Below are 25,848 nucleotides of genomic sequence, written 5' to 3' on the forward strand. Positions count from 1 at the left end.
TTATTATTATTATTATTATTATTATTATTATTATTATTATTATTATTATTACTACAGTTAAGTGAATCACTGAGTCATTAAGTTAATAATGCAGTTGTTAAGTGAAAAACTTTTGGGCTCAATTACAGTCGTAAGTCAAGGACTAACTGTATTTCCAACACAGAATTTGGAGGTTTTGACTGTAATAAACTCTGCTACTTTTTGTCTGTGCAGCAAGGGAAAAAAATGCCAATGTTCCCAGATTATTTATTTACTTGTTAAACTTGTTTGACACCCATCATGCCGGGGAGGTGGGAGGGGGCTATTCTAGCCGGCTTGTAACAATAAAAAGCACGAAATTAAAAAATGTATATATGCAGTAAAACCTCCAAAAGTTGAGCACCCACGGGACTAAACGAAAGTGATCAACATACGGAGCAACTGCGCTGACATGTTATATGTGCCTGGTTTTATTGTACAGCTTTTATTAGAGAATGTGAATGTCCTACACACAGGGGTAGGCAACCTTGGCTCTTTTATGACTGGTGGACTTCAACTCCCAGAATTCCTGAGCCAGCATGGCTCAGCTTGGAAACCTCTCCCTTCCCCCTCAGCATGGCTGGCTCAGGAATTCTGGGAGTTGAAGTCCACCAGTCATAAAAGAGCCAGGGTGGCCTACCCTGTCCTACAGAAACCCGCATCATGCATACAAAATCATACAAAATCAACACATTTACCTCTGGATTGTTTTCTCGTGGTTTGATCATTCTTTCTGGAAAAACGAAAGAGTCAGTTTTCGTCTGTTTCTTATTCTTTTTGTGAGAAAAGGAGAAAGCACTCTCCACGCTGGCTTGAACCCTCAGCAAAGCTGGGCATTTTTCCACGGCAAATGACCCCTTTAACTGCATTATCAAATGGCTGACATGCTCTTCTTTCAGAAGATCTGCCAATTTCTGTGTCGCCCTCACTTAATTCACTTTAGGGTTAGGATTAGGATTCCACTTCTACAGATGTTTTGTGTTTTAGCAATGACCCGTCTCAGAAGCCGGGCTGGGCGCATTTTGAATATTTTGATTATGCCTTTGATTATTTTGATGCTGTGTTTGGAAGCAAAAATTCCAGTTTCGTCTGTGTAAGAGGATTCACTTGGGGATGGCTAGGACAATTGTCCACTGCAAGGAGAATGGACCATTTCTTCTTTGGTCAGCCTACTACAAAAAAAGACGTTGAGATTTTCGAAAAAGTTCAGAGAAGAGCAACTAAGATTATCCAAGGCCTGGAGACCAAAACATACGAAGAACGGCTGCGGGACTTGGGTTTGGCTAGTCTAAAGAAAAGAAGAAATAGGGGTGACATGATAGCAGTATTCCAGTATCTGGAATATAGAGAGATTGGCTTTCTATTGTGACATTAGAATAGAATAAAGCTGGAAGGGACCTTGGAGGTCTTCTAGTCCAGCCCCCTGCTCAAGCAGGAGACGCTCTGACATTTCTGACATGTGACTGTCCAGCCTCTTCTTAAAAACCTCCAGTGATGGAGCACCCACGACTTCTGGTGGCAAGCTGTTCCACTGGTTAATTGTCCTCACTGTTAGGAAGTTTCTCATTAATTCCAGGTTGGTTCTCTCTTTGATCAGTTTCCAGCCATTGTGTACATATAGTGCAGGGGTAGGCAACCTTGGCTCTTTTATGACTCTGGACTTCAACTCCCAGAATTCCTGAGTCAGCATAGCTGACTCAGGAATTCTGGGAGTTGAAGTCCACGAGTCATAAAAGAGCCAAGGTTGTCTACCCCTGATATAGTGTATGTCCGGTCTACGAAAATTAGGTCAACTTAGGGAGGTTTTACTGTGCATGAAAGATGTTTATATGTGTATAAAAGATGCAGTGCATATATTTTAATTACTGGTTGCCAGGAGTCCTGTCCCAAAGGAAGCCATTTTGAGTTTCCTGTATTAATTCCAGGGGGATGCTGGAAGAAGCTGCCTCGACTTCTTTAGAGGAAGTTTAGACCTGCTGGCAGCTGTATCTGGAGAAGGGCGGGACCAAGAAGGGGGCAGACTGTCAATTAAAATCCAACTTCCTGGCTGTTCTGCCCACTCAGACTCTCTCCGGCTCCTCCTACAGCCAGCTGCGGGCACTGGAAGGTGCCACGTCAACTTTTATTTTTTTTCCTGATTTTTTTTTTTAACGCTTTTCTCTCGATCAGTCTTTCTCGGCTTCTGGCTATCCTGCGCCCAGCAGAAACAATTTAATCAATTTTTAGAACGCCCATCTCAGTCAAGCAATTCTGGGTGACTTTTAAAACAGTTGAGATAGTAATAATAATAATAATAATAATAATAATAATAATAATAATAATAATAATAATAATAATAATAATAATAATAATAACAACAACAACAACAAAACAACAACAAAACATCAAAACAACAATAATAATAGTAATGATGATGATGATGATGATGATGATGATGATGATGATAATATAATAAAGTTGGAAGGGACCTTGGAGGTCATCTAGTCCAACCCCCTGCTCAGGCAGGAAATCCTATACCATTTCGGACAAAGGGCTGTCCAGTTTCTTCTTAAAAACTCCCAGTGTTGGAGCATTCACAGCTTCTGGAGGCAGGTGGTTCCACCGGTTAATTGTTCTAACTGTCAGGAAGTTTCTCCTTAGTTCTAGGTTGCTTCTCTCCTTGCTTAGTTTCCATCCATTGTTTCTTGTCCGGCCTTCAGGCGCTTTGGAGAATAGCTTGACTCCCTCTTCTTTGGGGCAGCCCCTGAGATATTGGAATGCTGCTATCATGTCCCCCCTTCATGTCGTCCTTCTCTTCATTAAACTAGACATACCCAGTTCCAGCAGTCGTTCCTTACATGCTTTAGCCTCCAGTCCCCTGATCATCTTTGTTGCTCTTCTCTGCACTCTTTCTAGAGTCTCAACATCTTTTTTACATCGCAATGACCAAAACTGGATGCAGTATTCCAAGTGTGGCCTTACCAAGGCATTGTATAGTGGTATTAACACTTCACGCGAATGCCACATGGAACGTCAAAGCCTGTGGAACAGGTGCTTGGACATGGAACTCCTTTTTGTTTGCAGAATACAGAATAATGGAAGGGACCTTGGAGGTCTTCTAGTCCAACCCCCTGCTCAACCTGGGAACTTTAAGACTTGTGGACTTCAACTCCCAGGATTTCCCAGCCGGCACGGGACTTATTTGCACCTGCCCCAAGAGCAGACACCCCACCATTGATGAGGAGGGGGGGGCAGAGGGTTGCTTCCCCTCCCCAGTTTGGGGGCAGCCACAAAATGCATAGACCAGCCTAGAGCCCTGGGCACCCCACACACCTGCTGGCTGGGGATGATAGGAACTGAAGTCCTGAGCCATGGGGGAGACCCTCCTCGTCTCTTTGCACCCACTCTACAAGGTTGTGGCTGGAAGAATGATGTTGGTGGTGGGGGGTGACAAGCAAGGTCGCATCTCAAATCCCATCATCCCCTGCCAATACGAAATGGACTAGGGAGGGCCACGGTCCTTCCATGCCACTATCTGAGAGGATGTGGGATGCAAGGTGTCAGGTGGGGAAGGGCTGCACGGTGGGTGTTGTAGTCCCTTCCTCCGGGGTGGTTATTGTAGTCCTCCCTCCGTGGTGCTCCATCGCTGGAGGTTTTCAAGAAGAGACTGGACAGCCATTTGTCTAGACCAGGGGTAGGCAACCTTGGCTCTTTTATGACTCATGGACTTCAACTCCCAGAATTCCTGAGCCAGCATAGCTGACTCAGGAATTCTGGGAGTTGAAGTCCATGAGTCATAAAAGAGCCGAGGTTGCCTACCTCTGGTCTAGAATAATATAGAATTCTGGCAGTTGAAGACCACCAGCCTTAAAGTCCCATAATTGGACACTCCTGGCTTGGGGTCCACTGCTGGAGCAGGGGGCTCGACTAGAAGACCTCCAAGGCGCCTTGCAATTCTGCCATTCTGTCATTCCATACATTCTAGTCCAGCCGGGCGGCGCGAGAACGGCGCGGCTTGTCCCCCGCCGGCCGCCGTAGGAGGCCGCGCCCGGCAGGGTCGCCATGGCAACGCGAGGCCTGTAGGCCGCGGCCTACTCGGCGGCGCCCGATGGAGAAATACGAGCGGATCCGGGTGGTCGGGCGGGGGGCGTTCGGGTGAGGGGCGGCGGTCGCCGTGGAGACGCGGGAGGGGGCGGGACGTCCCCCTCCTCTCTTTCCCCAGCCAATGGGAGCCGCCCACCCCCCCCTCCTCCGCGGCGGCCTTCCAAGAGGCGGGGCTTCTCCCGCGATGGGCTTTGTAGTCCTTCCCTGCGTGGATCGGAGGGGGGGGCCCCGTCAGCATTCAGCTCTGGCGATGAAAACCCCATTTCTCCCCCCCCCCCTACAGAGGAAGCCCCCACCCTCCCGGCCCCTCCCCTCTCCCCCCTTTGCACCCTCTTTACGCACGGGGAAACTGAGGCACAGACAGGGCCCCATCTCTCAGGCCAGCTGGGCTCCCCAAGGAGGGTCCCGTTCCAAAAGGGCGCTCAGGGGAGGGAGGGAGGGGCCAAGCTGACCCCCCATGTGGAAGGAGCCCCCCTATGACCCCCGTGCCCCCATCTCCCCCGCAAAAGGGGGCTCAGAGTGGGAGGGGCCCAGCTGCGCCCCCATGCCTCCCAAGCCCTTGCCATGCCCCCCATGCCCCCTGCCTCTTGACATACCCAGTTGCCCCACAAAAGGGGGCTCAAGGAGTGGGAGAGAGCCAAATTGACCCCCCATGTGGAAGGAGCCCCCCTATGACCCATGCCCCCCATCTCCCCCTTGATATTCCCATTGCCCTGCAAAAGGGGGCTCGGAGTGGGAGGGGCCCAGCTGCTCCTCCATTTCATATAAGCCCCCCCATGCCTTTCCCATGCCCCCATACCCCCTGCCTCTTGAGACACCCAGAGCTGCCCCACAAAAGGGGGATCAAGGAGTGGGTCCCCCCCTGGTGAGGGAATCCCCCCATGCTCCCCCCGCCTCCCTTGACATGCCCGTCTGCCCCGCCAAGGGGGGCTCAGGGAGTGGGCGGGGGCTTAGCTGCCCCCCCATGTTGGAGGAACCCCACCCCGTCTCCTACTCCCTGACGCGCCCGGCCGCCCCGCAGGATCGTCCACCTGTGCCTCCGCCGGCTGGACCAGAAGCTGGTCATCCTGAAGCAGATCCCGGTGGAGCAGATGACCAAGGACGAGCGCCTGGCGGCCCAGAACGAGTGCCAGGTGCTGAAGCTGCTGCACCACCCGCACATCATTGAGTACTACGAGAACTTCCTGGAGGACAAGGCCCTGATGATCGCCATGGAGTACGCGCCGGGTAGGGGCACCACCGGGCACCACCGGAGGCCCCCCGACCTCGAAGGGGAGGGGAGCTTTGCCCGCCAAAGGGTCGAACCCTCCGTCCAGTGTGGTCTATCCCACAAGCCTCCTGGCCTTGAAGGGGAGGGGGGGGGCTTGCCTGTCAAAGGGTTGAACCCTGGGTCAAATGGGCAGGTGCAAACAGGTGGCACTGGGCACAACTTGGTCTCAAAATGGAAGGGAAGCTGGTCCACTATAGGATTGACCCCTGACTCAAACAGACAGGTGCCCTGGTGTGTCCCAGAAGCCACCTGGCCTCAAAGGAGCCTTGCCCACCAAAGGGTTGAACCCTGGGTCCAACGGGCAGATGCCAAGGGGCAGGCCTGGGCACCTTCTGGGCTTGAAAGGGAAGCTTTGCCCACCATTGGGTTGGACCTTGGGTCAAATGGGCAGGTGCCAATGGGCTATCCTAGGTGCCACTAGCCTCAGAAGGGGAAGCTTTGCCCACCAAAGGCTTGGGTGCCAGGCCTTCCACAGAAGAAGGGAGAGAGAAACATTTCATGCTTACTCAGAATGGAAGGTGGCAACCCGGGGCAGACTCTGCAGCCCAGGAACATATTGGGATGGGAGACCAAGAGGAAGAGCAAGAGGGATTCTGGGAGTTGAAGTCCACAAGTCTTAAAAGTTCCAAACTTCCTACAAGGTCAGATAGATGGGCCCGCTCCTAGCCCCTTCCCCTGAACTTCATCTGGACCCCACAACTTCAGAGGTTGTGGGCGCTCCATCATTGGGGGTCTTTAAGAACAGCCGCTTGTCTGAAATGGTGTAGGGTCCCCTGCTTGAGCAGTGGCGGGGGGGGGCTGGACTAGAAGACCTCCAAGGTACCTTCCAACTCTGTTCTGATGGATTAAATCAGGGGTAGTCAACTTTGGCTCTTTTATGACTCGTGGACTTCAACTCCCAGAATTCCTGAGCCAGCTAATTCTGGGAGTTGAAGTCCACGAGTCATAAAAGAGCCAAGGTTGACTACCCCTGGATTAAATGAATGTTGCCATCTGATGGGAGCTAGGGAGTTTGCCCCACGGAACACCCACCCCACAGAAATTAAGCAGGCCTCCACCCTCCTCGCCCCCCCCCAAGACTTGGAAGACCCCCAAGTGCTGGGATCAGATTGGATAACATGAGAAGCCTGGCGTGGTGCCAGGTGTTTGTCGTGGTTGTTTTTAATGCGCTTTGTTTTATGGTTTTATGACGGTTTTTATGGGTTTTCACTTTGCCTCGGGAGCCGCCCGGAGTGGGATTATAAAACGGGTGGTTATATAAATGTTTTGCATGAATAAATACATTAAATAAAGGAACAAGGTCAAAGAGTACTTCGGGGAAGGCAGTGGCCGGCCGGCTCGGGGGCTGAGAAAACGGTCCGTATTCAATCCCTGGGAGTTTTGCTCCACTCTTGGTCTGGATTTTATTGACGTGGAACGGATGGAACAAGACTAGGAACCGGTTATTTAAAGCAGATTTCTAAATATCCAGCATTTCTTGCCGCTTATTCACCGGCCCTGTTCAAGCTCAGTGGCCTGAATTCATCCACCAGAATTACAGCCTTGACCACAAGCATGAGGAACTCTATGCAGCTACTCCTTGGCTTCACAACAGCAAGAATTTCTGTGGTCAAGCGAGGCGGTTCTTAGCTGGACCGTTTTATGAGCTTCTTTGTCACGGTTGCCAAGGAAATCACGGAAGTCCTTAAGCGAAGCGTGCAGTCGTTAAGCGAATCCGGTTTCCCCCATTGACTTTGCCTGCGGGAAGGTCGCAGACGGAGATCACGTGACCCCAGGACACTGCAGCCGTCGTAAATAGGAGTCAGTTGTCAAGCCCGCCCCGCCCCGAATTCCGGCCATATGACCGTAGGGATGCTGCAATGGTCGTCCGTCCGAGGACTTGCTTTTTTCCGTGCCGTTGTAAATGTGGTCACTAAACGAATGGGTTGGAAGTCGAGGACTGTGTGTAAAAGCGAGAAAATAGATGATGATGATAATAATAATAATAATAATAATAATAATAATAATAATAATAATAATATAATAATAATAATAATAATAATAATAATAATAATAATAACAACGATGATGATGATAATAATAAAGTTGGAAGGGACCTTGGAGGTCATCTAGTCCAACTCCCTGCTCAGGCAGGAAACCCTATACCATTTCGGACAAATGGCTGTCCTGTCTCTTCTTAAAAACCTCCAGTGATGGAGCATGCACTGCTTTTCCACTGGATAATTGTTCTAACTGTCAGAAAGTTTCTCCTTAGTTCTAGGTTGCTTCTCTCCTTGATCAGTTTCCATCTATTGTTTCTTGTCCTGCCTTCAGGCGCTTTGGAGAATAGCTTGACTCCCTCTTCTTTGGGGCAGCCCCTGAGATATTGGAAGACTGCTATCCTGTCCCCCCTCGTCCTTCTCTTCGTTAAACTAGACATGCCCAATTCCAGCAACCATTCCTTGTATGTTTTAGCCTCCAGTCCCCTAAAATTATCTTTGTTGCTCTTCTCTGCACTGTTTCTAGAGTCTCAACTAGAGTCTAGTTGGAAGAGACCCAGAAATTAAAATCTCTGCCTCTTGAAGGGACCCAGTTTGTAAGCCTGCCAGGCTAATTCTAACCTGTGCCAGGTTATTTATCCGTTTTTATAGCATGCTCTCACTTAGTGACCAGAAGCCTCAAATGCCATGCTCTGATCCTATACCAGGAACATTTTCCCAAGGCCCAGGAACCCAGGACCTTCCATAGGCCTCAGGGGCTCTGCTGCCACGGCCGTTCCCCAAATTCTGAATGAAATGTTAGGACCACTTTATAACCACTTGCAATACTCGCATCTAGTTTTGGTCGCCACGACGTAAAAAAGGATGTTGAGAATCTGGAAAGAGTGCAGAGTAGAGCAACGAAGATGATTAGGAGACTGGAGGCTAAAACCTACGAAGAACGGTTGCAGGAATTGGGGATGTCTAGTTTAACGAAGAGAAGGACGAGGGGGGACATGGGAGCAGTCTTCCAGTATCTCAGGGGCTGCCCCAAAGAAGAGGGAGTCAAGATCTTCTCCAAAGCACCAGAGGGAAGGAAAAAGAAGCAACTGATGGAGACTAATCAAGGAGAGAAGCAACCTGGAATTAAGGAGAAACTTCCTGACAGGGAGAACAATTAACCAGTGGAACAACCTGCCTCCAGAAGTTGTGGGTGCTCCAACACTGGAAGTTTTAAAGAAGAAATTGGACAGCCATCCTGTCTGAAATGGTACAGGATCTCCTGCTTGATCGGGGCTGGACTAGAGGACCTCCGAGGTCCCTTCCCGCTCTTGTCATTCTGCTGCCTTGCCTTCTTGCTAGGTGGGAATTGAACTTGCATGGAGGGGGCGATGAGTGTTGGAGAGTCCACACTCCCTCTGGGCTGGGTCTCTGGTCTCCAGATGCTCTGCAGGGGAAGGGTCACCGTCCCCTCTCTGCTACCTCCTGGGGGGTCTCTTGTTGTGAGACCAACACAGGTAAGTTCTCAGCTTAACGGCCCCAATTGAGCCCAAAATGTAGGTTGCTAAGTGAGACCTTTGTTAAGTGAGCGTTGCCCCGTTTCACGACCTTTCTCGTCACGGGTTGTTAAGTCAGCCACGCGGTTGTTAAGTGAATCTCGCTTTCCCAGCGACTTTGCTCGCGAGAAGGCCGCAAAAGCGGAACCCGTGCCTCGGGACGCTGCGACCGTCATAAGTACGAGTCAATTGACGAGCGTCTGAATCTTGAGCGCAGGACCCCCGGGGGTCGTAAGTGTGAAAAGCGGTCATAAGTCACCTTTTTTTTTTTAGTGTCGTAACTTTGAACGGTCACTAAGCAAGGTGTCGTAAGTCAAGGACTGCTTGTGGAACTGGGGCCCGACCCAGCAGACTCTGTTGCTTTTACCAGCCTCGGCTTCCCCCTCCCTCTCAGAGGATCCTCCCCCAGGAACTGGGGTGGGGGGGTTGCCAGCCACCTGTGCATATGTGTGTGTGTGTGTGTGTGTGCTAGAGAGTAGGATACTTGCACAATAGTGTGATGGGGGAAGGAGAGGGGGAGGACTCCAGGAAGCAGCCTCTGCCCCCCCATGCAGCAAGGAAGACCCCCCCACCTTGCTCCCTCTTCCTCTCCAGCCCCAGGCTCCAAAGTTTGGGGGGGGGGAGTTGCAACTGGTGGGCTGCTCCCTGTTAACACCTGGGCTGCTGGGGGAGGGGGCTGGGGGGGCATTGAGAAGGGGGGGTGTCTGGCCCTGCTGTACCCTGGAAGCCCTCCTCCCCTTGTTACAGAAGCAAGCCTGTGTTTGTGCGAGTGGTGTGTGTCCGATTTCAGAGGGGGGGGGAGGAGGAGAGGCACTCCCTGCCAGAGGCAGCCCCACTGGGCCTTGCAAACAAAGGGCCGTTTTGTGTGTCTGCTTACACAGTCGCAAGCAAGCAAGGAGGAGACACCGCAGCGGACCCCCCTGGGCAGGTCTTGGCTCGGGGAGCGGAGCTGCCAAACAGGTTGGGCTTGATCTGCCCGGGCAGAAGTTGGGCTCAGCTGTTGCTGTTTTTTCCTTGAATGCCAAGGAGGCTGGGTTAACCCTTGGTGGGTCTCTTCCCTTGGCCCAGCGGCCGGGGTGGGGGGCTTTCTGATGCTTCTCAGGCCCTGGAAGTATTCCAAGGCCACACTTGGAATCCTGCATCCAGTTTTGGTCACCACGATGTAAAAAAAGATGTTGAGACTCTAGAAATAGTGCAGAGAAGAGCAACAAAGATGATTTTAGGGGACTGGAGGCTAAAACATAGAAGGAACGATTGCTGGAATTGGGAATGTCTAGTTTAACGAAGAGAAGGACGAGGGGGGACAGGATAGCAGCCTTCCAGTATCTCAGGGGCTGCCCCAAAGAAGAGGGAGTCAAGCTCTTCTCCAAAGCACCAGAAAGGCAGGACAAGAAGCAACGGGTGGAAACCAATCAAGGAGAGAAGCAACCTAGAACTAAGGAGAAACTTCCTGACAGTGAGAACAATTAACCAGTGGAACTCCTTGCCTCCAGAAGCGGTGAATGCTCCAACACTGGAAGTTTTTAAGAAGAGACCGGACAGGCCTTGGTCTGAAATGGGATAGGGTTTCCTGCCTGAGCAGCGGGTTGGACTAGATGATCTCCAAGGTCCCTTCTGACTTTATTATTATTATTATTATTAACAACCTGCCTCCAGAAGTTGTGAATGCTCCAACACTGGAAGTTTTTAAGAAGAGACTGGACAGCCATTTGTCTGAAATGGGATAGGGTTTCCTGCCTGAGCAGGGGGTTGGACTAGATGACCTCCAAGGTCCCTTCCAACTTTATTATTATTATAAGCCCCCCACACTCTTTGGCCTCCTCTTGGCCCAGCAGCCTGGAATGGGAAGGGTCTGCATTTTGATTGGATTCCTGCCTGGTCCTTCTCAGCCCTGCCTTGCGCTCTGCAGCCTGCACTTGATTCTCCCCCCACCCTCGCCACCGGCCCTTCTCCCCAAAAGGGGGAACTGGCTCTAGGTTTCCGAGTGCAGAATAACAGAGTCGGAAGGGACCTTGGAGGTCACCTAGTCCAGCCCCCTTCAGGAGACCTCCTACCATGCCGGATAAATAGTTGTCCAGTCTCTTCTGGGAGGCCTCCAGTGATGGAGCACCCGCCACTTCTGGAGGCAAGTTGTTCCAATGGTTGCAGGCGGTCCTCAACTTAACAACAGTTCATTTGGCGACCGTTCCAAGTTACAGTGGCACTGAAAAATTCTGGGCTCAAGTGTGGTCGTAAGCCGAGGACTACCTGTATCTGGACAGTGGCCATCAAAGGACACCGCAGTCCAGTTGTCCTTCTCTCCTGCCTTGGCCACTTTAAAACTGGACTTCAACTCCCAGAATTCCCCAGCCAGCTGGTAGAGCATGGTCAAAAGTGGAGGTGTCCTACTTTGGCCACTTTAAGACTGTGGACTTCAACTCCTAGAATTCCCCAGCCAGCAAAGCTGGCTGGGGAATTCTGGGAATCGAAGTCCACATGTCTTAAAGTGGCCACGATTGGCTGCTCCTGTTTGAAAATAAAGGCGATCAGAGAACTTGCCGGCAGCCACGCTGAGAGGCAAAGACAGTGGGGTTTGCAGTGGGGAGCTAACCCCCGGGGGTCGCGGGCTCTGCGGACCCCCGGTCTAAGGCCGCCTCCCTCTTCCTCCCCTGCCCAGGTGGGACCTTGGCCGAATTCATCCACAAGCGGGGCAACTCCCTCCTGGACGAGGAGACCATCCTGCACTTCTTCGCGCAGATCCTGCTGGCCCTTCACCACGTCCACGCCAAGCAGATCCTGCACCGGGACCTCAAGACCCAGAACATCCTCCTGGACAAGCACCACACCACGGTCAAGATCGGCGACTTCGGCATCTCCAAGATCCTCAGCAGCAAGAGCAAAGCCTACACGGTGAGTGGGCTTTTGGGTGGGTGGGGGGTCTCTGCTGGCAGTTTCTGGGCGAAGGGGGCAGGGGGAGGCAACCTTGGCTCTTTTGTGACTGGTGGACTTCGAATCCCAGAATTCCTCAGCCATCATGGGGGAACTATGCCCCCCTTGATGACTGGTGGACTTCAACTCCCAGAATTCCTGAGCCGGCATGGGGGAACTATGGCCCCTTCATGACTGGTGGACTTCAACTCCCAGAATTCCTGAGCCGGCATGGGGGAACTATGGCCCCCTCATGACTGGTGGACTTTAACTCCCAGAATTCCTCAGCCAGCATGGGGGAACTATGGCCCCCTTCATAACTGCTGGACTTCAACTCCCAGAATTCCTGAGCCAGCATAGGGGAACCATGACTCCCTTCATGACTTGTGGACTTCAACTCCCAGAATTCCTCAGCCAGTATGGGGCAACTATGGCCCCCTTCATAACTGGTGGACGTCAACTCCCAGAATTCCTCAGCCAGTATGGGGGAACTATGGCCCCCTTCATGACTTCTGGACTTCAACTCCCAGAATTCCTCAGCCAGTATGGAGGAACTATGGCCCCCTTCATGACTTCTGGACTTCAACTCCCAGAATTCCTCAGCCAGTATGGGGGAACTATGGCCCCTTCGTGACTTGTGGACTTGGCTGGTTCATGAATTCTGGGTATTGAAGTCCACCAGTCACAAAAGAGCCAAGGTTCCCCACCGCTGGTCTAGACTGGTGTTTCTCAGCCTTAGCAAAGATGTATGGACTTCGACTCCCAGAATTCCTCAGCCAGCAGGGTGATTGCAAAGGATGCTGGGAATTGAAGTCCATGTGTAAAGAATGGTCTAGGTTGGTGTTTCTCAACCTTGGTAACTCTTAAGACGGGTGGACTTCAGCTCCCCGAATTTGGGGTGGGGGGTGTCTTACCTTAGGACCACCACAGCCAGGCCTCCCACACCCCGACACTTGTCGTGCTGCTGCTTGACTTCTTTAGCGTCCGCTTGCCGCCCCTTGCAGCTGGGTGCCCTGGGACGCATGGCGCCGTTGCCACGCAGCGTCTTGCGGTGAGCAGCAGAAACGGCCCAAAGCGCTGTGCCCTTACGACCGACCGTTGCAGCCTCCCGGTGGTCACACGATCAAAATCCGGACCCTTGGCGACCGACTTGTATTTACGACGGCCACAGAGTCCCCTGATCCCCTTTTGCGACCTTCCGACAAAGCAAAGTCAATGGGGAAGCCGGATTCACTTAACGGCCGTGTTACTCACTTAACGACTGCAGCGATCCACTTAACAAATGTGGCCAGGAAGGTGGTAAAGTGGGGCAAAGCTCACTTAACCCCTGTCTCGCTTAGCGACGGAAACTTTGGGCTCAGTTGTGGTCGTAAGTCGAGGACTACCTGTAAGTGACTGAGCCAGACAAGGGGGGGTTGGGGCTTCTGCTTTCTCCCTTTTTTCCACGTTTCCGGCTTGGCTGACGGGCGTTCCCTGGGGCGCCTCTCTCCTCAGGTGGTGGGCACCCCGTGCTACATCTCCCCGGAGCTGTGTGAAGGCAAGCCCTACAACCAGAAGAGCGACATCTGGGCCCTGGGCTGCGTCCTGTATGAGCTGGCCAGCTTGAAGAGAGCCTTTGAGGCCGCCGTAAGGGATGGGTCGGGGTGGGGTCTTCTCTCTGGTGCGGACGGGGGCCCCCGGGGTGCCCCAGACACCCAGCACATGCACCACCTCTGGCCACTGCTGGCGAGGACCCACCGGAAGGGCTAGCCGCTGAAATTTGGTGAAGCTCTGTGGTTCTCCTGCTCGAGCGGGGGGCTGGACTAGAAGACCTCCAAGGCCCCTTCCAGGTCTGTTCTATTCTGTTCCGTTCCATTCTATTCCATTCCTTATTTTCTGTTCTGTTCTGTTCTATTAATTGTTTTTTAATTCTATTCTATTCTATTCTATTCTATTCTATTCTATTCCATTCTCTATTATTCCATTCCATTCCATTCTATTCTATTCCATTCCATTCCATTTCATTCCATTCCATTCCATTTTATTCCTATTCCTATTCTATTAATTCCATTCCATTCTATTCTATTCCATTCCATATTCTATTCTATTTTATTGCTATTCCTATTCCTATTCCTATTCTATTATTCTATTCTATTCTATTCCATTCTATTCTATTCTATTCTATTCCTATTCCTATTTCTATTTCTATTCTATTAATTCCATTCTATTCTATTCTATTCTATTCTATTCTATTCTATTCTATTCTATTCTATTCCATATTCTATTCCTTATTCTATTCTATTCTATTCTATTCTATTCTATTCTTATTCCTATTCCTATTCCTATTCCTATTCCTATTCCTATTCCTATTCCTATTTCTATTTCTATTCTATTATTTTATTCTATTATTCTATTCTATTCTATTCTATTTCTATTTCTATTTCTATTTCTATTTCTATTCTAAATATTCTCCGTAGGGAGAGTCTGTGGCCATAAATACCTGGGGGGGGTCTTGCCAGGAGCAAAGGACCCCTCTTATCCAGAGAGGGTTCCTCCGTAAGGTGGGGGCATAGACTGGGCAGGTCCTGGGGGGCTCCTAGTGCCAGTCAGAGCAGGCAGCACTGGAGGAGGCAGAGAGGTGGAGGCACCAGGCCAGAAACTGGGAGACGGTGAGTTCTAGTCCTGCCTTACGCACGAAAGCCGGCTGGCTGACCTTGGGCCAATCCCCAGGAGACGGTGAGTTCTAGTTCCGCTTTAGGCATGGAGGCCAGCTGGCCCTCTTTCTCAGCCCAACCCACCTCACAGGGTTGCTGTCGCCCCCTTGCCCTCCTGGGGCATTTAGGGGGGGGTTTCCTGCAAATTCCCTGACGGCGCCCCCTCCTCTCCCGCAGAACCTGCCCGCTCTGGTTCTGAAGATCATGAGCGGCACCTTTGCCCCCATCTCGGACCGCTACAGCCCTGAGCTGCGCCAGTTGATCCTCAGCCTGCTCAACCTGGACCCCTCCAAGCGGCCGCCGCTGAACGAGATCATGGCCGAGGCCCTCTGCGTCCGGCCCCTGCTGGACCTTTACACCGACGTGGGCAGCGTCCGGATGAGGAGGCAAGTGGGGGGGGGGCTGCTGTTTCCCCAACCCCCTCCCTGCTTCTCCCCCCCCCAGCCTGACAAATACAGGCCGTCCTCAATTTACGGCGGTTCATTTAGTGACCGTGTGAAGTTACAACAGCGCTGAAAAAAGTGACTGAGGACCGTTTTTCACACTTATGACCGTTGATCAGAATGTTGGCAACTGACTCGTATTTATGACGGCTGTGGTGTCCCGTGTGTGTGTGTGTGTGTGTGTGTGTGTGTGTGTGACGTGATCCCCTTTTGTGACCTTCCGACAAGCAAAGTCAGAGGGGGAAGGCAGATCTGCTTAATGACTGTGACGAGCGGTCCTCAACTTACGCCCGCGGTTCAGCCCAAAATGTAGGTTGCTAAGTGAGAAATTTCTGAAGTGGGTTTTGCCCCATTTTGCGACNTTAATTTTACAATATTACATTTACATATTTGAAAAGTAGCGTGGCGGCTGAGCACAGTAATTCCGTTACATTTGAATATCATCAGTACAAATCTCAAATTATTACAACAAACTAATTCCCTCTCTTTCCCCCATGATATCTACTGTCATGTTCAAACCAATACAGTTCTTATTCTATTAATCAAACAAAAAATACCTTTTAATATTCATCAATAATCTTCAGTCTATACATATCTTAATTAATTTGACATTCCACCTTTTAGACAATAACCTAGTAAGTTTTTTTTAACTTTAATTTGCCATTGATATTTAAGTTTAATGTTTAATCTTTATCATTTCCAGGTTTTAAATGATCTAAATTTCTAAGTCTCCTATCTCACATTTGGAGCTAATATTTTTTTTTTTTCTTCCTTTCACTTCCTTCCTTTCTTCCTTTCCAGAAAGAGAAAAAAGAATTAAAAATTCTTTTAAAAATTAAAAAACCACCAACATTTATACCACAAACCCATATACAAATTTAATTATTAGTACTTATACTTTTAAGTTTTACTTAACCTTCGTCTCAACTCATAACAGTATCTTAAATTCAAATCTTAATTATTTGTAGACATTCAGATTACATTTAATATTTATTTTTTCCAAATTTTAATTAAACACAATTCTTTTATCCCAATTGCTCATACATTCTAATATTTAAAATACACACTTTATATATAACTTCTACCATCTATCTTACCCATCTAATGACAATATAAATATTCTTATTTCAACATATTTCTGGATTTTATATGACCAAAATTTTCTTTATCTCAAATCGTTACAATGTCTTGTGTTTAGAATACATATTCTGTCTATTTAGATATATTCTATTTTAGATCTCATATATAGATCAGAACCCCAATCTTTTTCAATCTTATTCTAGCTTTTTTCCTCTGCCAGGTCATTTTTTGTATTTTTGCCTTTAAATTCTGTTCCGTTCCATTCTATTCCATTCCTTATTTTCTATTCTATTCTATTCTATTCTATTCCTATTCCTATTCCTATTCCTATTCCTATTCCTATTCTATTCTTTTCTATTTCTATTTCTGTTTCTATTCTATTATTCTATTCTATTCTATTCTATTCTATTCTATTCTATTCCTATTCCTATTCCTACTCCTACTCCTATTCCTATTCCTATTCCTATTCCTATTCCTATTCTATTCTATTAATTCCATTCCATTCTATTCCTATTCTATTCTATGCCATTCTATTTCTATTTCTATTTCTATTTCTATTCTATTATTCTATTCTATTCCTATTCCTATTCCTATTCCTGTTTCTATTTCTATTTCTATTTCTATTTCTATTTCTATTCTAAATATCCTCTGCAGGGAGAGTCAGTCTGTGGCCATAAATTCCTGGGAGGGGGTCTTGCCAGGAGCAAAGGACCCCTCTTATCCAGAGAGGGTTCCTCCGTAAGGGGGGGCATAGACTGGGCAGGTCCTGGGGGGCTCCTAGTGCCAGTCAGAGCAGGCAGCACTGAAGCAGGCAGAGCGGTGGAGGCACCAGGCCAGAAACTGGGAAACGGTGAGTTCTAGTCCTGCCTTACGCACGAAAGCCGGCTGGCTGACCTTGGGCCAATCCCCAGGAGACGGTGAGTTCTAGTTCCGCTTTAGGCATGGAAGCCAGCTGGCCCTCTTTCTCAGCCCAACCCACCTCACAGGGTTGTTGTCGCCCCCTTGCCCTCCTGGGGCATTTAGGGGGGGGGTTCCTGCAAATTCCCTGACGGTGCCCCCTCCTCTCCCGCAGAACCTGCCCGCTCTGGTTCTGAAGATCATGAGCGGCACCTTTGCCCCCATCTCGGACCGCTACAGCCCTGAGCTGCGCCAGTTGATCCTCAGCCTGCTCAACCTGGACCCCTCCAAGCGGCCGCCGCTGAACGAGATCATGGCCGAGGCCCTCTGCGTCCGGCCCCTGCTGGACCTTTACACCGACGTGGGCAGCGTCCGGATGAGGAGGCAAGTGGGGGGGGCTGCTGTTTCCCCAACCCCCTCCCTGCTTCTCCCCCCCCCAGCCTGACAAATACAGGCCGTCCTCAATTTACGGCGGTTCATTTAGTGACCGTGTGAAGTTACAACAGCGCTGAAAAAAGTGACTGAGGACCGTTTTTCACACTTATGACCGTTGATCAGAATGTTGGCAACTGACTCGTATTTATGACGGCTGTGGTGTCCCGTGTGTGTGTGTGTGTGTGTGTGTGTGTGTGTGTGTGTGACGTGATCCCCTTTTGTGACCTTCCGACAAGCAAAGTCAGAGGGGGAAGGCAGATCTGCTTAATGACTGTGACGAGCGGTCCTCAACTTACGCCCGCGGTTCAGCCCAAAATGTAGGTTGCTAAGTGAGAAATTTCTGAAGTGGGTTTTGCCCCATTTTGCGACCTTTCTCGCCACTGTCGTTAAGTGAAACACAGCAGTTATTGAGTCACCTGGTCCTTAAGTGGACCCGGCTTCCCCCATTGCCGGAAGGTCGCAAAAGGGGATCACGCGACGCCGCCACCGTCGTAACTGCGAGTCAGCTGCCCAGCGTCTGAACTTGGATCACGTGGGCCACGCGGGGAGGCTGCAAAGGTCATAAGTGTGGAAAAAGGGTCATAAGTCGCTTTTTCCGGTGCCGTTCTAATTTCACACGGTCACTAAATGGACTGCCTGTACTAATGGAAGCGATTCGCTTAATGACGGTGGGAAGAAAAGTCGTAAAGTGGGGCCACTGTCGCCGTGGAAGGTTGAGGCTGAAATCGTGGCCCCGTCTCCTGTTGCTCCTGGCAGGCCGGAGAAGTCGTGGAGAGCGGCGCCCGCCGTGGCCCAGAGCAGAGCTGGGGGTGCGGCTGTCGGGGCCAGAGCGTGGGGTAAGGCTGGGCCTGTGCTGGGGGGGTCTCCCTCCGTCTCCCGCCGGGGGTCCTCCCCCGAGGGAGGGAGGGGCAGATTTGCGACTCCTCTTCTTGGGCTTTGGGGCGGCCGGAGAGGGCAGCGTCCCCCACCCCAGCACCCCACGGACGTCCTTCTCTCGGACACAGGTGGCCGCGCCGGGACCCCCAGGCCCGGCCTCCCCCCGGCCTTGTCCTCCATCTACACCTGGGGCTCCGGCATCGCCAACCCCCTCCGCCTGCCCATGCTGAACACCGAGGTGGTGCAGGTGTCCACGGGCCGCACGCAGAGGGCCGGCGTGACCAAATCCGGGCGGCTGGTCCTGTGGGAGGTGAGAGCCCCTCGCTTCTGCCAAGAATGGGGGGCAGCCCCCGCTTCTCTGCTTGCTGAGGAAGAGAGCTAGGGAGATGCTGGTTAGCCCCCCTCCCCACCTCCCCGGTGGTCCTGCTTACCCCTCTTTTAGATGTTTGCTCCAGTTTCTTCTTTCCCTTTTTTTAAAGAAAACCCATCAAGAGCCCCTTTGGGAAGGCAGTTGGCAGCTCCAAGCGGGGTCAGCGGTGGGGGGCTTTAGGCAGGCCCCAGCGAGGTTGGCACTGCAGAGGCAGAAGGGGCCTGCCAAGGGCGAAACAGATGCCCCCCTTTCTCCTTTTTGCCAATTAGAATTGAATATATTGAAGAACTAGTTCAGCTCCAAGTGGGTGGGGGAGAGAAGGAATGAAGTAGCTGGGAAGGGGGGGGGCAGCCAGACTCTTGGGGAGGGAGGAGGAGGAGGAGGAGGACTGTGGGGTCCCTGGTGGGGTCTCTGAGTTTGTTTTTTTCTTGCAGACGTTTCATGACCCAACTAGCGAACATCATCAGTACTGGGAGGGGTTTTTTTGTTGAGTAGAGGAGAATGGGAGGAGGAGGAGGAGGAGGAGGAGGAGGAGGAGGAGGAGGAGGAGGAGAGGAAAAGGACTGTGGGATCCTTGTTGCTCTCTGAGTTGGTGGTTTTCTTGCAGACATTTCGTGACCCAACTAGGGAACATCATCAGTGCTAGAAGGTTTGTGGAGAGGAGGAGGAGGAGGAGGAGAATTGTGGGGTCCCTGGTGCTCTCTAAGCTTGGTTTTTTTTCTTGCAGACCTTTCATGACCCGACTAGGCAACCCAACTAGGGCTAGAATGGAGGGGGTTTGTGGAGAGGAGGAAGAGGAGGAGGAGAAGTGGAAGAGGAAGGGATGAAGTGGGGGTGGGGAGAGGAAGAGGAGGGAGGGGGAAGATTGTGGAGCCTTTATTGATCTCTGAGCTGGGTGGTCGTCTTGCAGACGTCTCATGACCCAACTAGGGAACGCCATCAATGCTAGAAGGGAGTGTGGGGTGTGCAGAGCGGAGGAGGGGGGAGGAGGGGGGGATCTGCTGCTCCATTTAGGGCAGGCCTCCCTTGTCTACCTGAGAAAGCCAGCAGAGAGATATTGGGGCTCACACAAGGCCCCCCCCCCAGGGCACCTTCCGGCAGCAGCAGCCCCTCCCCTCTTCTCCCCTGCAGCCTGGTTCTTTCCCTCCTGCTGGAAGAGCAGACGGGAGCCGGGCCCAGTTCTCAGCCCCATCAAAGTTCCATGGGTAGGGCTAGACTGTCCCTGGGAAGGACCTCTGCACGTGCCTAGGAGCCCTCCTCTCCCTCCAGTCCCTTCACCGTTGAAATTCAAGGCTGGATTTTGAATCTGAGCAGCTCGGCTTGATCTGGTCTCCCTCTTGCTGCTTTCCCCCCCTCCCCAGCCGCCCCCCTTTGGCACATCTGGGGGACCCTCCCTCCCGGGGGCCACGGAGCAGCTGCAGCCCCAGTTCGTGTGCCGCTTCCTGGAGGGCCAGTCCGGGGTGACCATCAAGCACGTTGCCTGCGGGGATCTCTTCACCGCCTGCTTGACAGGTAGGAGAAGCCCGAGGAGGCCCGGGCTGGCCGGGATGTGGGGGGTCCTGGCAGGGTCCCAGGAAGCGGACCCCTGGTGGGAGGGGTCTCCCCTGGACCCCTGCAAGGCTCGCAATGGACTGGAGAAAAAATAAATTCAATTTTCACTACTTCATTCAAGATGGGCTTTCCCTCCCCTGCACGAAGGTTTTCCAGGCAGCATTAGGGCAGGGGTCTCCGGGCTAGGCCACTGGAAGGCCTGTGGGCTTCAACTCCCAGAATTCCCCAGCCAGAGGTGGAATTAAAAGTTGGCTGGGGAATTCTGGGAGTTGAAGGGCGCAGGTCTTAAAGTGGCCGAGTGTGGAGGCCCCTGGGCTGTAATATTGAAATCCTGCACATCCGATTGTGCTGTGCCTGATTCTCCTTTTGATCATCCAGGGATTTGTCTGGGCTTCTTCTGAACATGAAGATGTTTAAAACTCATTTTGACTCAATTCCTGCCTGTCTTCACCTTGGTCATCTCGGGTGGGGGGTCATTTTGGATGTGGGGTTGGACTAGAAGACCACCAAGGCCCCTTCCATCTCTGTTATTCTATTCTATTTTATTCCTTATTCTATTCTATTCTATTCTATTCATTCTTCTATAGTCTGTTCTTTTCATTCTTCTGTTCTATTCTATTTTCATTCTATTTTTAGTCTAGTCTAGTCTATTCATTTCATTCTAGTCTAGTCTATTCTTTTCATTCTTCTATTCTATTCTATTCTATTCTATTCTATTCTATTCTATTCATTCTTCTAGTCTAGTCTAGTCTATTCTTTCATTCTATTGTTCTATTCTATTTTCATTCTATTCTAGTCTATTCTTTTCATTCTTCTATTCTTTTCATTCTTCTATTCTGTTCTATTCTATTCCTATTCCTTATTCTATTCTTTGATTACCTTTCTTAGTCCCTGTCCTCTTCCTGTCCTTTGGGGTCCTGCTGCTCTGGCTGACCGAGCCAGGTGCAAGCCTTGGTTTGGGGGGGCTGGGATTGGGGGGGCTGTGTCAGTGGATCCCCGCAATATGCCAGCTATCCTGTCGGCTCCTTTTCCTCCCCACAGACAGAGGGATTGTCTTGACCTTCGGCAGTGGCAGCAGTGGCTGCTTAGGACACGGATCGTTTGTGGACGTCAACCAGGTTGGTTCTGCCCTCGGCTCAAGCCTCTGGGTCGGCCAGAGGAGGGGGTCCGGTCCCCGAGGAGGGCGGGGTGGGCTCAGGGCTAAGGGGGGAGCCGCAAATTCTCATTTTATCCACACACACACACACACACACCACCCTCCATCTGCAAAAGTAGGAAAACTGCGCAAGAGGGCTGCCGAGACGCCGCAAGAGATTTAAAAGGAAACGGGTGCACGGAGGCATCAGAATACAGAATCACAGAAGTGGAAGGGACCTTAGAGGTCATCCAGTCCAGCCCCCTGCTCGAGCAGGAGACCCTGTACCAGGGTTGTCCAGCCTTGGGAACTTTTAAGAGTTGTGGACTTCAAGAGTTGTGGACTTGTTGGGGAATTCTGAGAGTTGAAGTGCACAAAGTTCCAAGGTTGGACACTCCTGGGATAGGGAATTCTGGGAACTGAAGTCCACGAAGTTCCGAGGTTGGACACCCATGGGATAGGGAATTCTGGGAGTTGAAGTCCACAAGGTTCCAAGGTTGGACACCCCTGGTACTGAGTCTCCAGCTCCAGCAGGGGGTTGGACTGGATGACCTCCAAGGTCCCTTCTGTTATTCTGATTTCCCTGGAGTGGCCAGATTCTGGATTTTTCCTTCTCCTGCCTTGAGACAAACCTCACCTGTGCTTCCCAGGGGCGCGGAAGGTGGCGGAGACGGGCCGGGGAGGGTGGGGGGGTGAGCGCCATTGGCCTCTCCTCTTTCTGACCTGCTCTTTGCAGCCCAAGATCGTGGAGGCCCTGCTGGGATACGAGATCACGCGAGCCGCCTGTGGCGCCTCCCACGTCCTGGCCCTCTCCAGCGAAGGGGAGGTCTTCACCTGGGGCAGGGGCGACAACGGTGAGCACTGAAGCACCCGGAATCGGGGCGTCCGCCGAAGGTGGCCAGCTGACCCACACGTCCAGGGAGAGATCCCTGGTGCTCCCTGGAGGGTTTTTCTCTAGACCAGGGGTGGCTCTTTTATGACTGGTGGACTTCAACTCCCAGAATTCCTGAGCCAGCCATGCTGAGGGAAAAGGGAGAGGTTTCCAAGCTGGCCCAGGAATTCTGGGAGTTGAAGTCCACGAGTCATGAAGGGGCCGTAGTTCCCCCATGCTGGCTCAGGAATTCTGGGAGTTGAAGTCCACAAGCCATGAAGGGGACCATAGTTCCCCCATGCTGGCTCAGGAATTCTGGGAGTTGAAGTCCACAAATCATGAAGGGGGCCATAGTTCCCCCATGCTGGCTCAGGAATTCTGGGAGTTGAAGTCCACGAGTCATAAAAGAGCCAAGGTTGCCTACCCCTGGGCTAGACTGTCGCTCTTTGAACTTACCAATAGAAGGATCTGGCACTCCTTTAGCTTATATGACCCTCCTGGCTTAGGGAAAGTCCTAGAGTCACCCCACAAGATCCTCTGATGCAGCAAAGGTCTGCAAGGAGCTTCAGGAGCTGTGCTGCAAAGCAGCCTGCGTGCCGACAGCTGTGGGCCGCCAGGGTTGCAAGCAGTTCCTTGTTGAAAAAGCAGCCTTTGGGGAATTTATTCTTCAAACAGGTAGCAAGTTGTGCCTTTCTTTACCACTTTTAAGGACTATCCATCTCTAGTAAGCTAAGGGAGGCTGTCTTTAGTCCCAGCCTGTTCTTCCTTTTTGAAGATCGATGCCATGAAGGCAGAACAAGAAGCAACGGATGGAGAGAAGCAACCTGGAACTAAGGAGAAACTTCCTGACAATTAGAATAATTAACCAGTGGAACAACCTGCCTCCAGAAGCGGTGAATGCTCCAACAATGGAAGTTTTTAAGACAGCCATTTGTCTGAAATGGTATAGGGTTACCTGCCTGAGCAGGGGGTTGGACTAGATGACCTCCAAGGTCCCTTCCAACTTTATTATTATTATTATTGACAACCTGCCTCCAGAAGCTGTGAATGCTCCAACACTGGAAGTTTTTAAGAAGAGACTGGACAGCCATTTGTCTGAAAGGGTGTAGGGTTTCCTGCCTGAGCAGGGGGTTGGACTAGATGATCTCCAAAGTCCTTTCAGCCCTAGGATTCTATAATTCAGGAAGGAAGGAAGGAAGGAAGGAAGGAAGGAAAATGGATGGTATCTAATCAAGGAATCAACCTAGAACTAAGGAGAAACTTCCTGACAGTGAGAACAATTAACCAGTGGAACAACCTGCCTCCAGAAGCTGTGAAGGCTCCAACACTGGAAGTTCTTAAGAAGAGACTGGACAGCCATTTGTCCGAAATGGTATAGGGTTTCCTGCCTGAGCAGGGGGTTGGACTAGATGACCTCCAAGGTCCCTTCCAACTTTATTATTATTATTATTATTATTATTATTATTATTATTATTATTATTATTATTATTATTATTATTATTATTATTATTATTATTATTATTAACCACAAGGAAGAAGGCTGCCGAAGGCAAGCTAGGATAAGGAAGTGCGGAATAACTTTAAAAAAAAAAAATTATTGATGGCTGAAGCATCCTGAATCATTGGCCTCCTCTTCCCTGCTCGGGGGGTCCCCCAGGGGCAGCTGGTGGGAGCCCCTTCTAACCGCCCCCTTTTCCTTCTCCCGTCTCCTAGGGCGCCTGGGGTTGGGGTCCCTGGAGTCCCACAGCTCCCCACAGCTGGTGCCCCTCCCCTCTGGCTTCGACGCCCAGGAGGTCCTGTGTGGCATCGATGCGTCCATGATCCTCACCTCCAAGAATCAGATCCTGGCCTGTGGCAGCAACAGGTAGGACGGGGGTCCCCGTTTGCCCCTCCGGAGGCTGGAAAAGCCCCCCCTCTCGGCTGAGGGAACCGGCTGCCGGCAGAGCTTGAACGGGCAGTCGAGCGCCAAGCGGGCCGGAGAGGGTTCAAGGGGGAGGTGGCAGCTTGGCACTGACTCTTCTCTTCCCCCCACCCACCCCCATCCACCAGGTACAACAAGCTGGGCCAGGACAGGACGGTGCCCCACGGCGAGCCCCCCGCCGCTGCCGAGCAGGTGGAGGAAGTGCTGCTCTTCAGCCCCGCCTGCTCGGCCCCCCTGAGCGAAGAGGCCGTCGTGGGCGCGGACATCGGCACCTCCCACTCGGCAGCCATCACCGGTGAGCCCCCCAGGGCAGCCCCTGGCCATTAAACCGGGAAGTCTTTCTGGACACTTCAATTCAGAGCCCAAGCCGCCCTCGACTTACCGCCGTCCGTTTAGCGACTGTTCTTGCGGCCATTTTTCACACTTAACGACCGTAGGTCACGTGGTCTGAATTGGGACGCTTGACCCCCGGCTCCTATTTTCTGACCTTTGCTGGGTCACGCGGTCCCCCTTTGGCGACTCTCTGACCAGCAAAGTGAGTGGGGGGAGTCAGACTCGCTTAATGTCCGTGTCGCTGACTTAACCAACTTCAGCGACGCACGCGACCACTCGGGCGAGAAAAGTCGTCAAGTGAGGTTAGCGAACGTCTCACTTAACGGCAGAAATGTTGGGATCCATTCTCGTTGTAAGTCGAGGACTGCCTGTATCTCCCTCGAATCTGCTTGGGCGCAGAGGCTGGCTAGCCAGCAGGGCGAACGCAAGTCTCCAGCTTAATTTAAATATGAATTTAAATATTATGGGAGCCCTGCGGAACCTCCAGCTTAATTTAAATATTTAAATATGAATTTAAATATGGGAGCCCTGCAGAACCTCCAGCTTAATTTAAATATGAATTTAAATATTATGGGAGCCCTGCGGAACCTCCAGCTTAATTTAAATATTTAAATATGGGAGCCTTGCAGAACCTCCAGCTTAATTTAAATATGAATTTAAATATGAATTTAAATATTATGGGAGCCCTGCAGAACCTCCAGCTTAATTTAAATATTTAAATAGTAATTTAAATGTGAATTTAAATATTATGGGAGCCCTGCAGAACCCCACTTCCCGGGGGGAACTGGTGGAATTTTTGCCTGATTTAATTTGCCTTTGGAGAGATTAATCAATTCCTGAGGACCTTTTAGCTGGAAGCAGGGGGACCCAAGACTTACTTAGCAACCCACAATCTGGCAGTTACGCCATGCACTCGCCCGATGCTTCGTTTTGTGACCGTATTGCTTAGCGACAGGCGTTCCGGTCCCAGTCGCCACGCCAACCCCAGGGCACGATGCCCTTTCCTCCTTGTCCACCCACAGCCTCCGGTCAGTGCTACACCCTGGGCAGCAACCAGCACGGCCAGCTGGGCCCCATCTCCTGCCGGGCCAGCCGGGCCCCCTACCTGGTGGAGGGGCTGCTGGGCACCAGAGTCACCCGGGTGGGCTGTGGGGATGCCTTCACCCTGGCGGTGGGAGCAGGTGAGTGGCCGCGCTGCGCGGGAGACTCGGAGCCCACCCCCCCGCCAGCCCTTGGGCCGCGCTCGGGGTCAGCCGGGTCAGCCTGCCGCCTGTGCCCCCCCAGATGGCGAGGTCTACACCTGGGGCAAGAGCGCCCGGGGGCGCCTGGGCAGGAAGGAGGGGGAGACGAGGAGCCCCCGGCCCGTGCAGCTGGAAGAGAGCCCCCCCAGCCTGGTTGTCTCGGTCTCCTGTTGCCATGGCACCACCCTGCTCACTCTCAAGCGTGAGTAG

At 51.5% G+C, this 25,848-nt stretch overlaps 1 protein-coding gene across 1 annotated transcript; it reads left to right on the top strand.

Annotated features, from left to right (window-relative positions):
* Positions 1–4,105: 4,105 nt before the first annotated feature.
* NEK8 (NIMA related kinase 8) lies at positions 4,106–25,848 on the top strand. Its single transcript, XM_029286812.1, has 15 exons — positions 4,106–4,152; positions 5,123–5,328; positions 11,542–11,774; positions 13,287–13,418; positions 14,663–14,875; positions 17,081–17,289; positions 18,097–18,176; positions 18,345–18,526; positions 19,948–20,098; positions 21,179–21,255; positions 22,009–22,126; positions 23,857–24,007; positions 24,193–24,359; positions 25,420–25,578; positions 25,682–25,848. Exons 1-15 carry the CDS (start codon positions 4,106–4,108, stop codon positions 25,846–25,848), a joined length of 2,292 nt encoding a protein of 763 aa, XP_029142645.1.

Source organism: Protobothrops mucrosquamatus, unplaced genomic scaffold (genome assembly GCF_001527695.2).
Source record: "Protobothrops mucrosquamatus isolate PMUCROS unplaced genomic scaffold, P.Mucros_1.0 scaffold5149, whole genome shotgun sequence".
NCBI lineage: Eukaryota > Metazoa > Chordata > Lepidosauria > Squamata > Viperidae > Protobothrops > Protobothrops mucrosquamatus.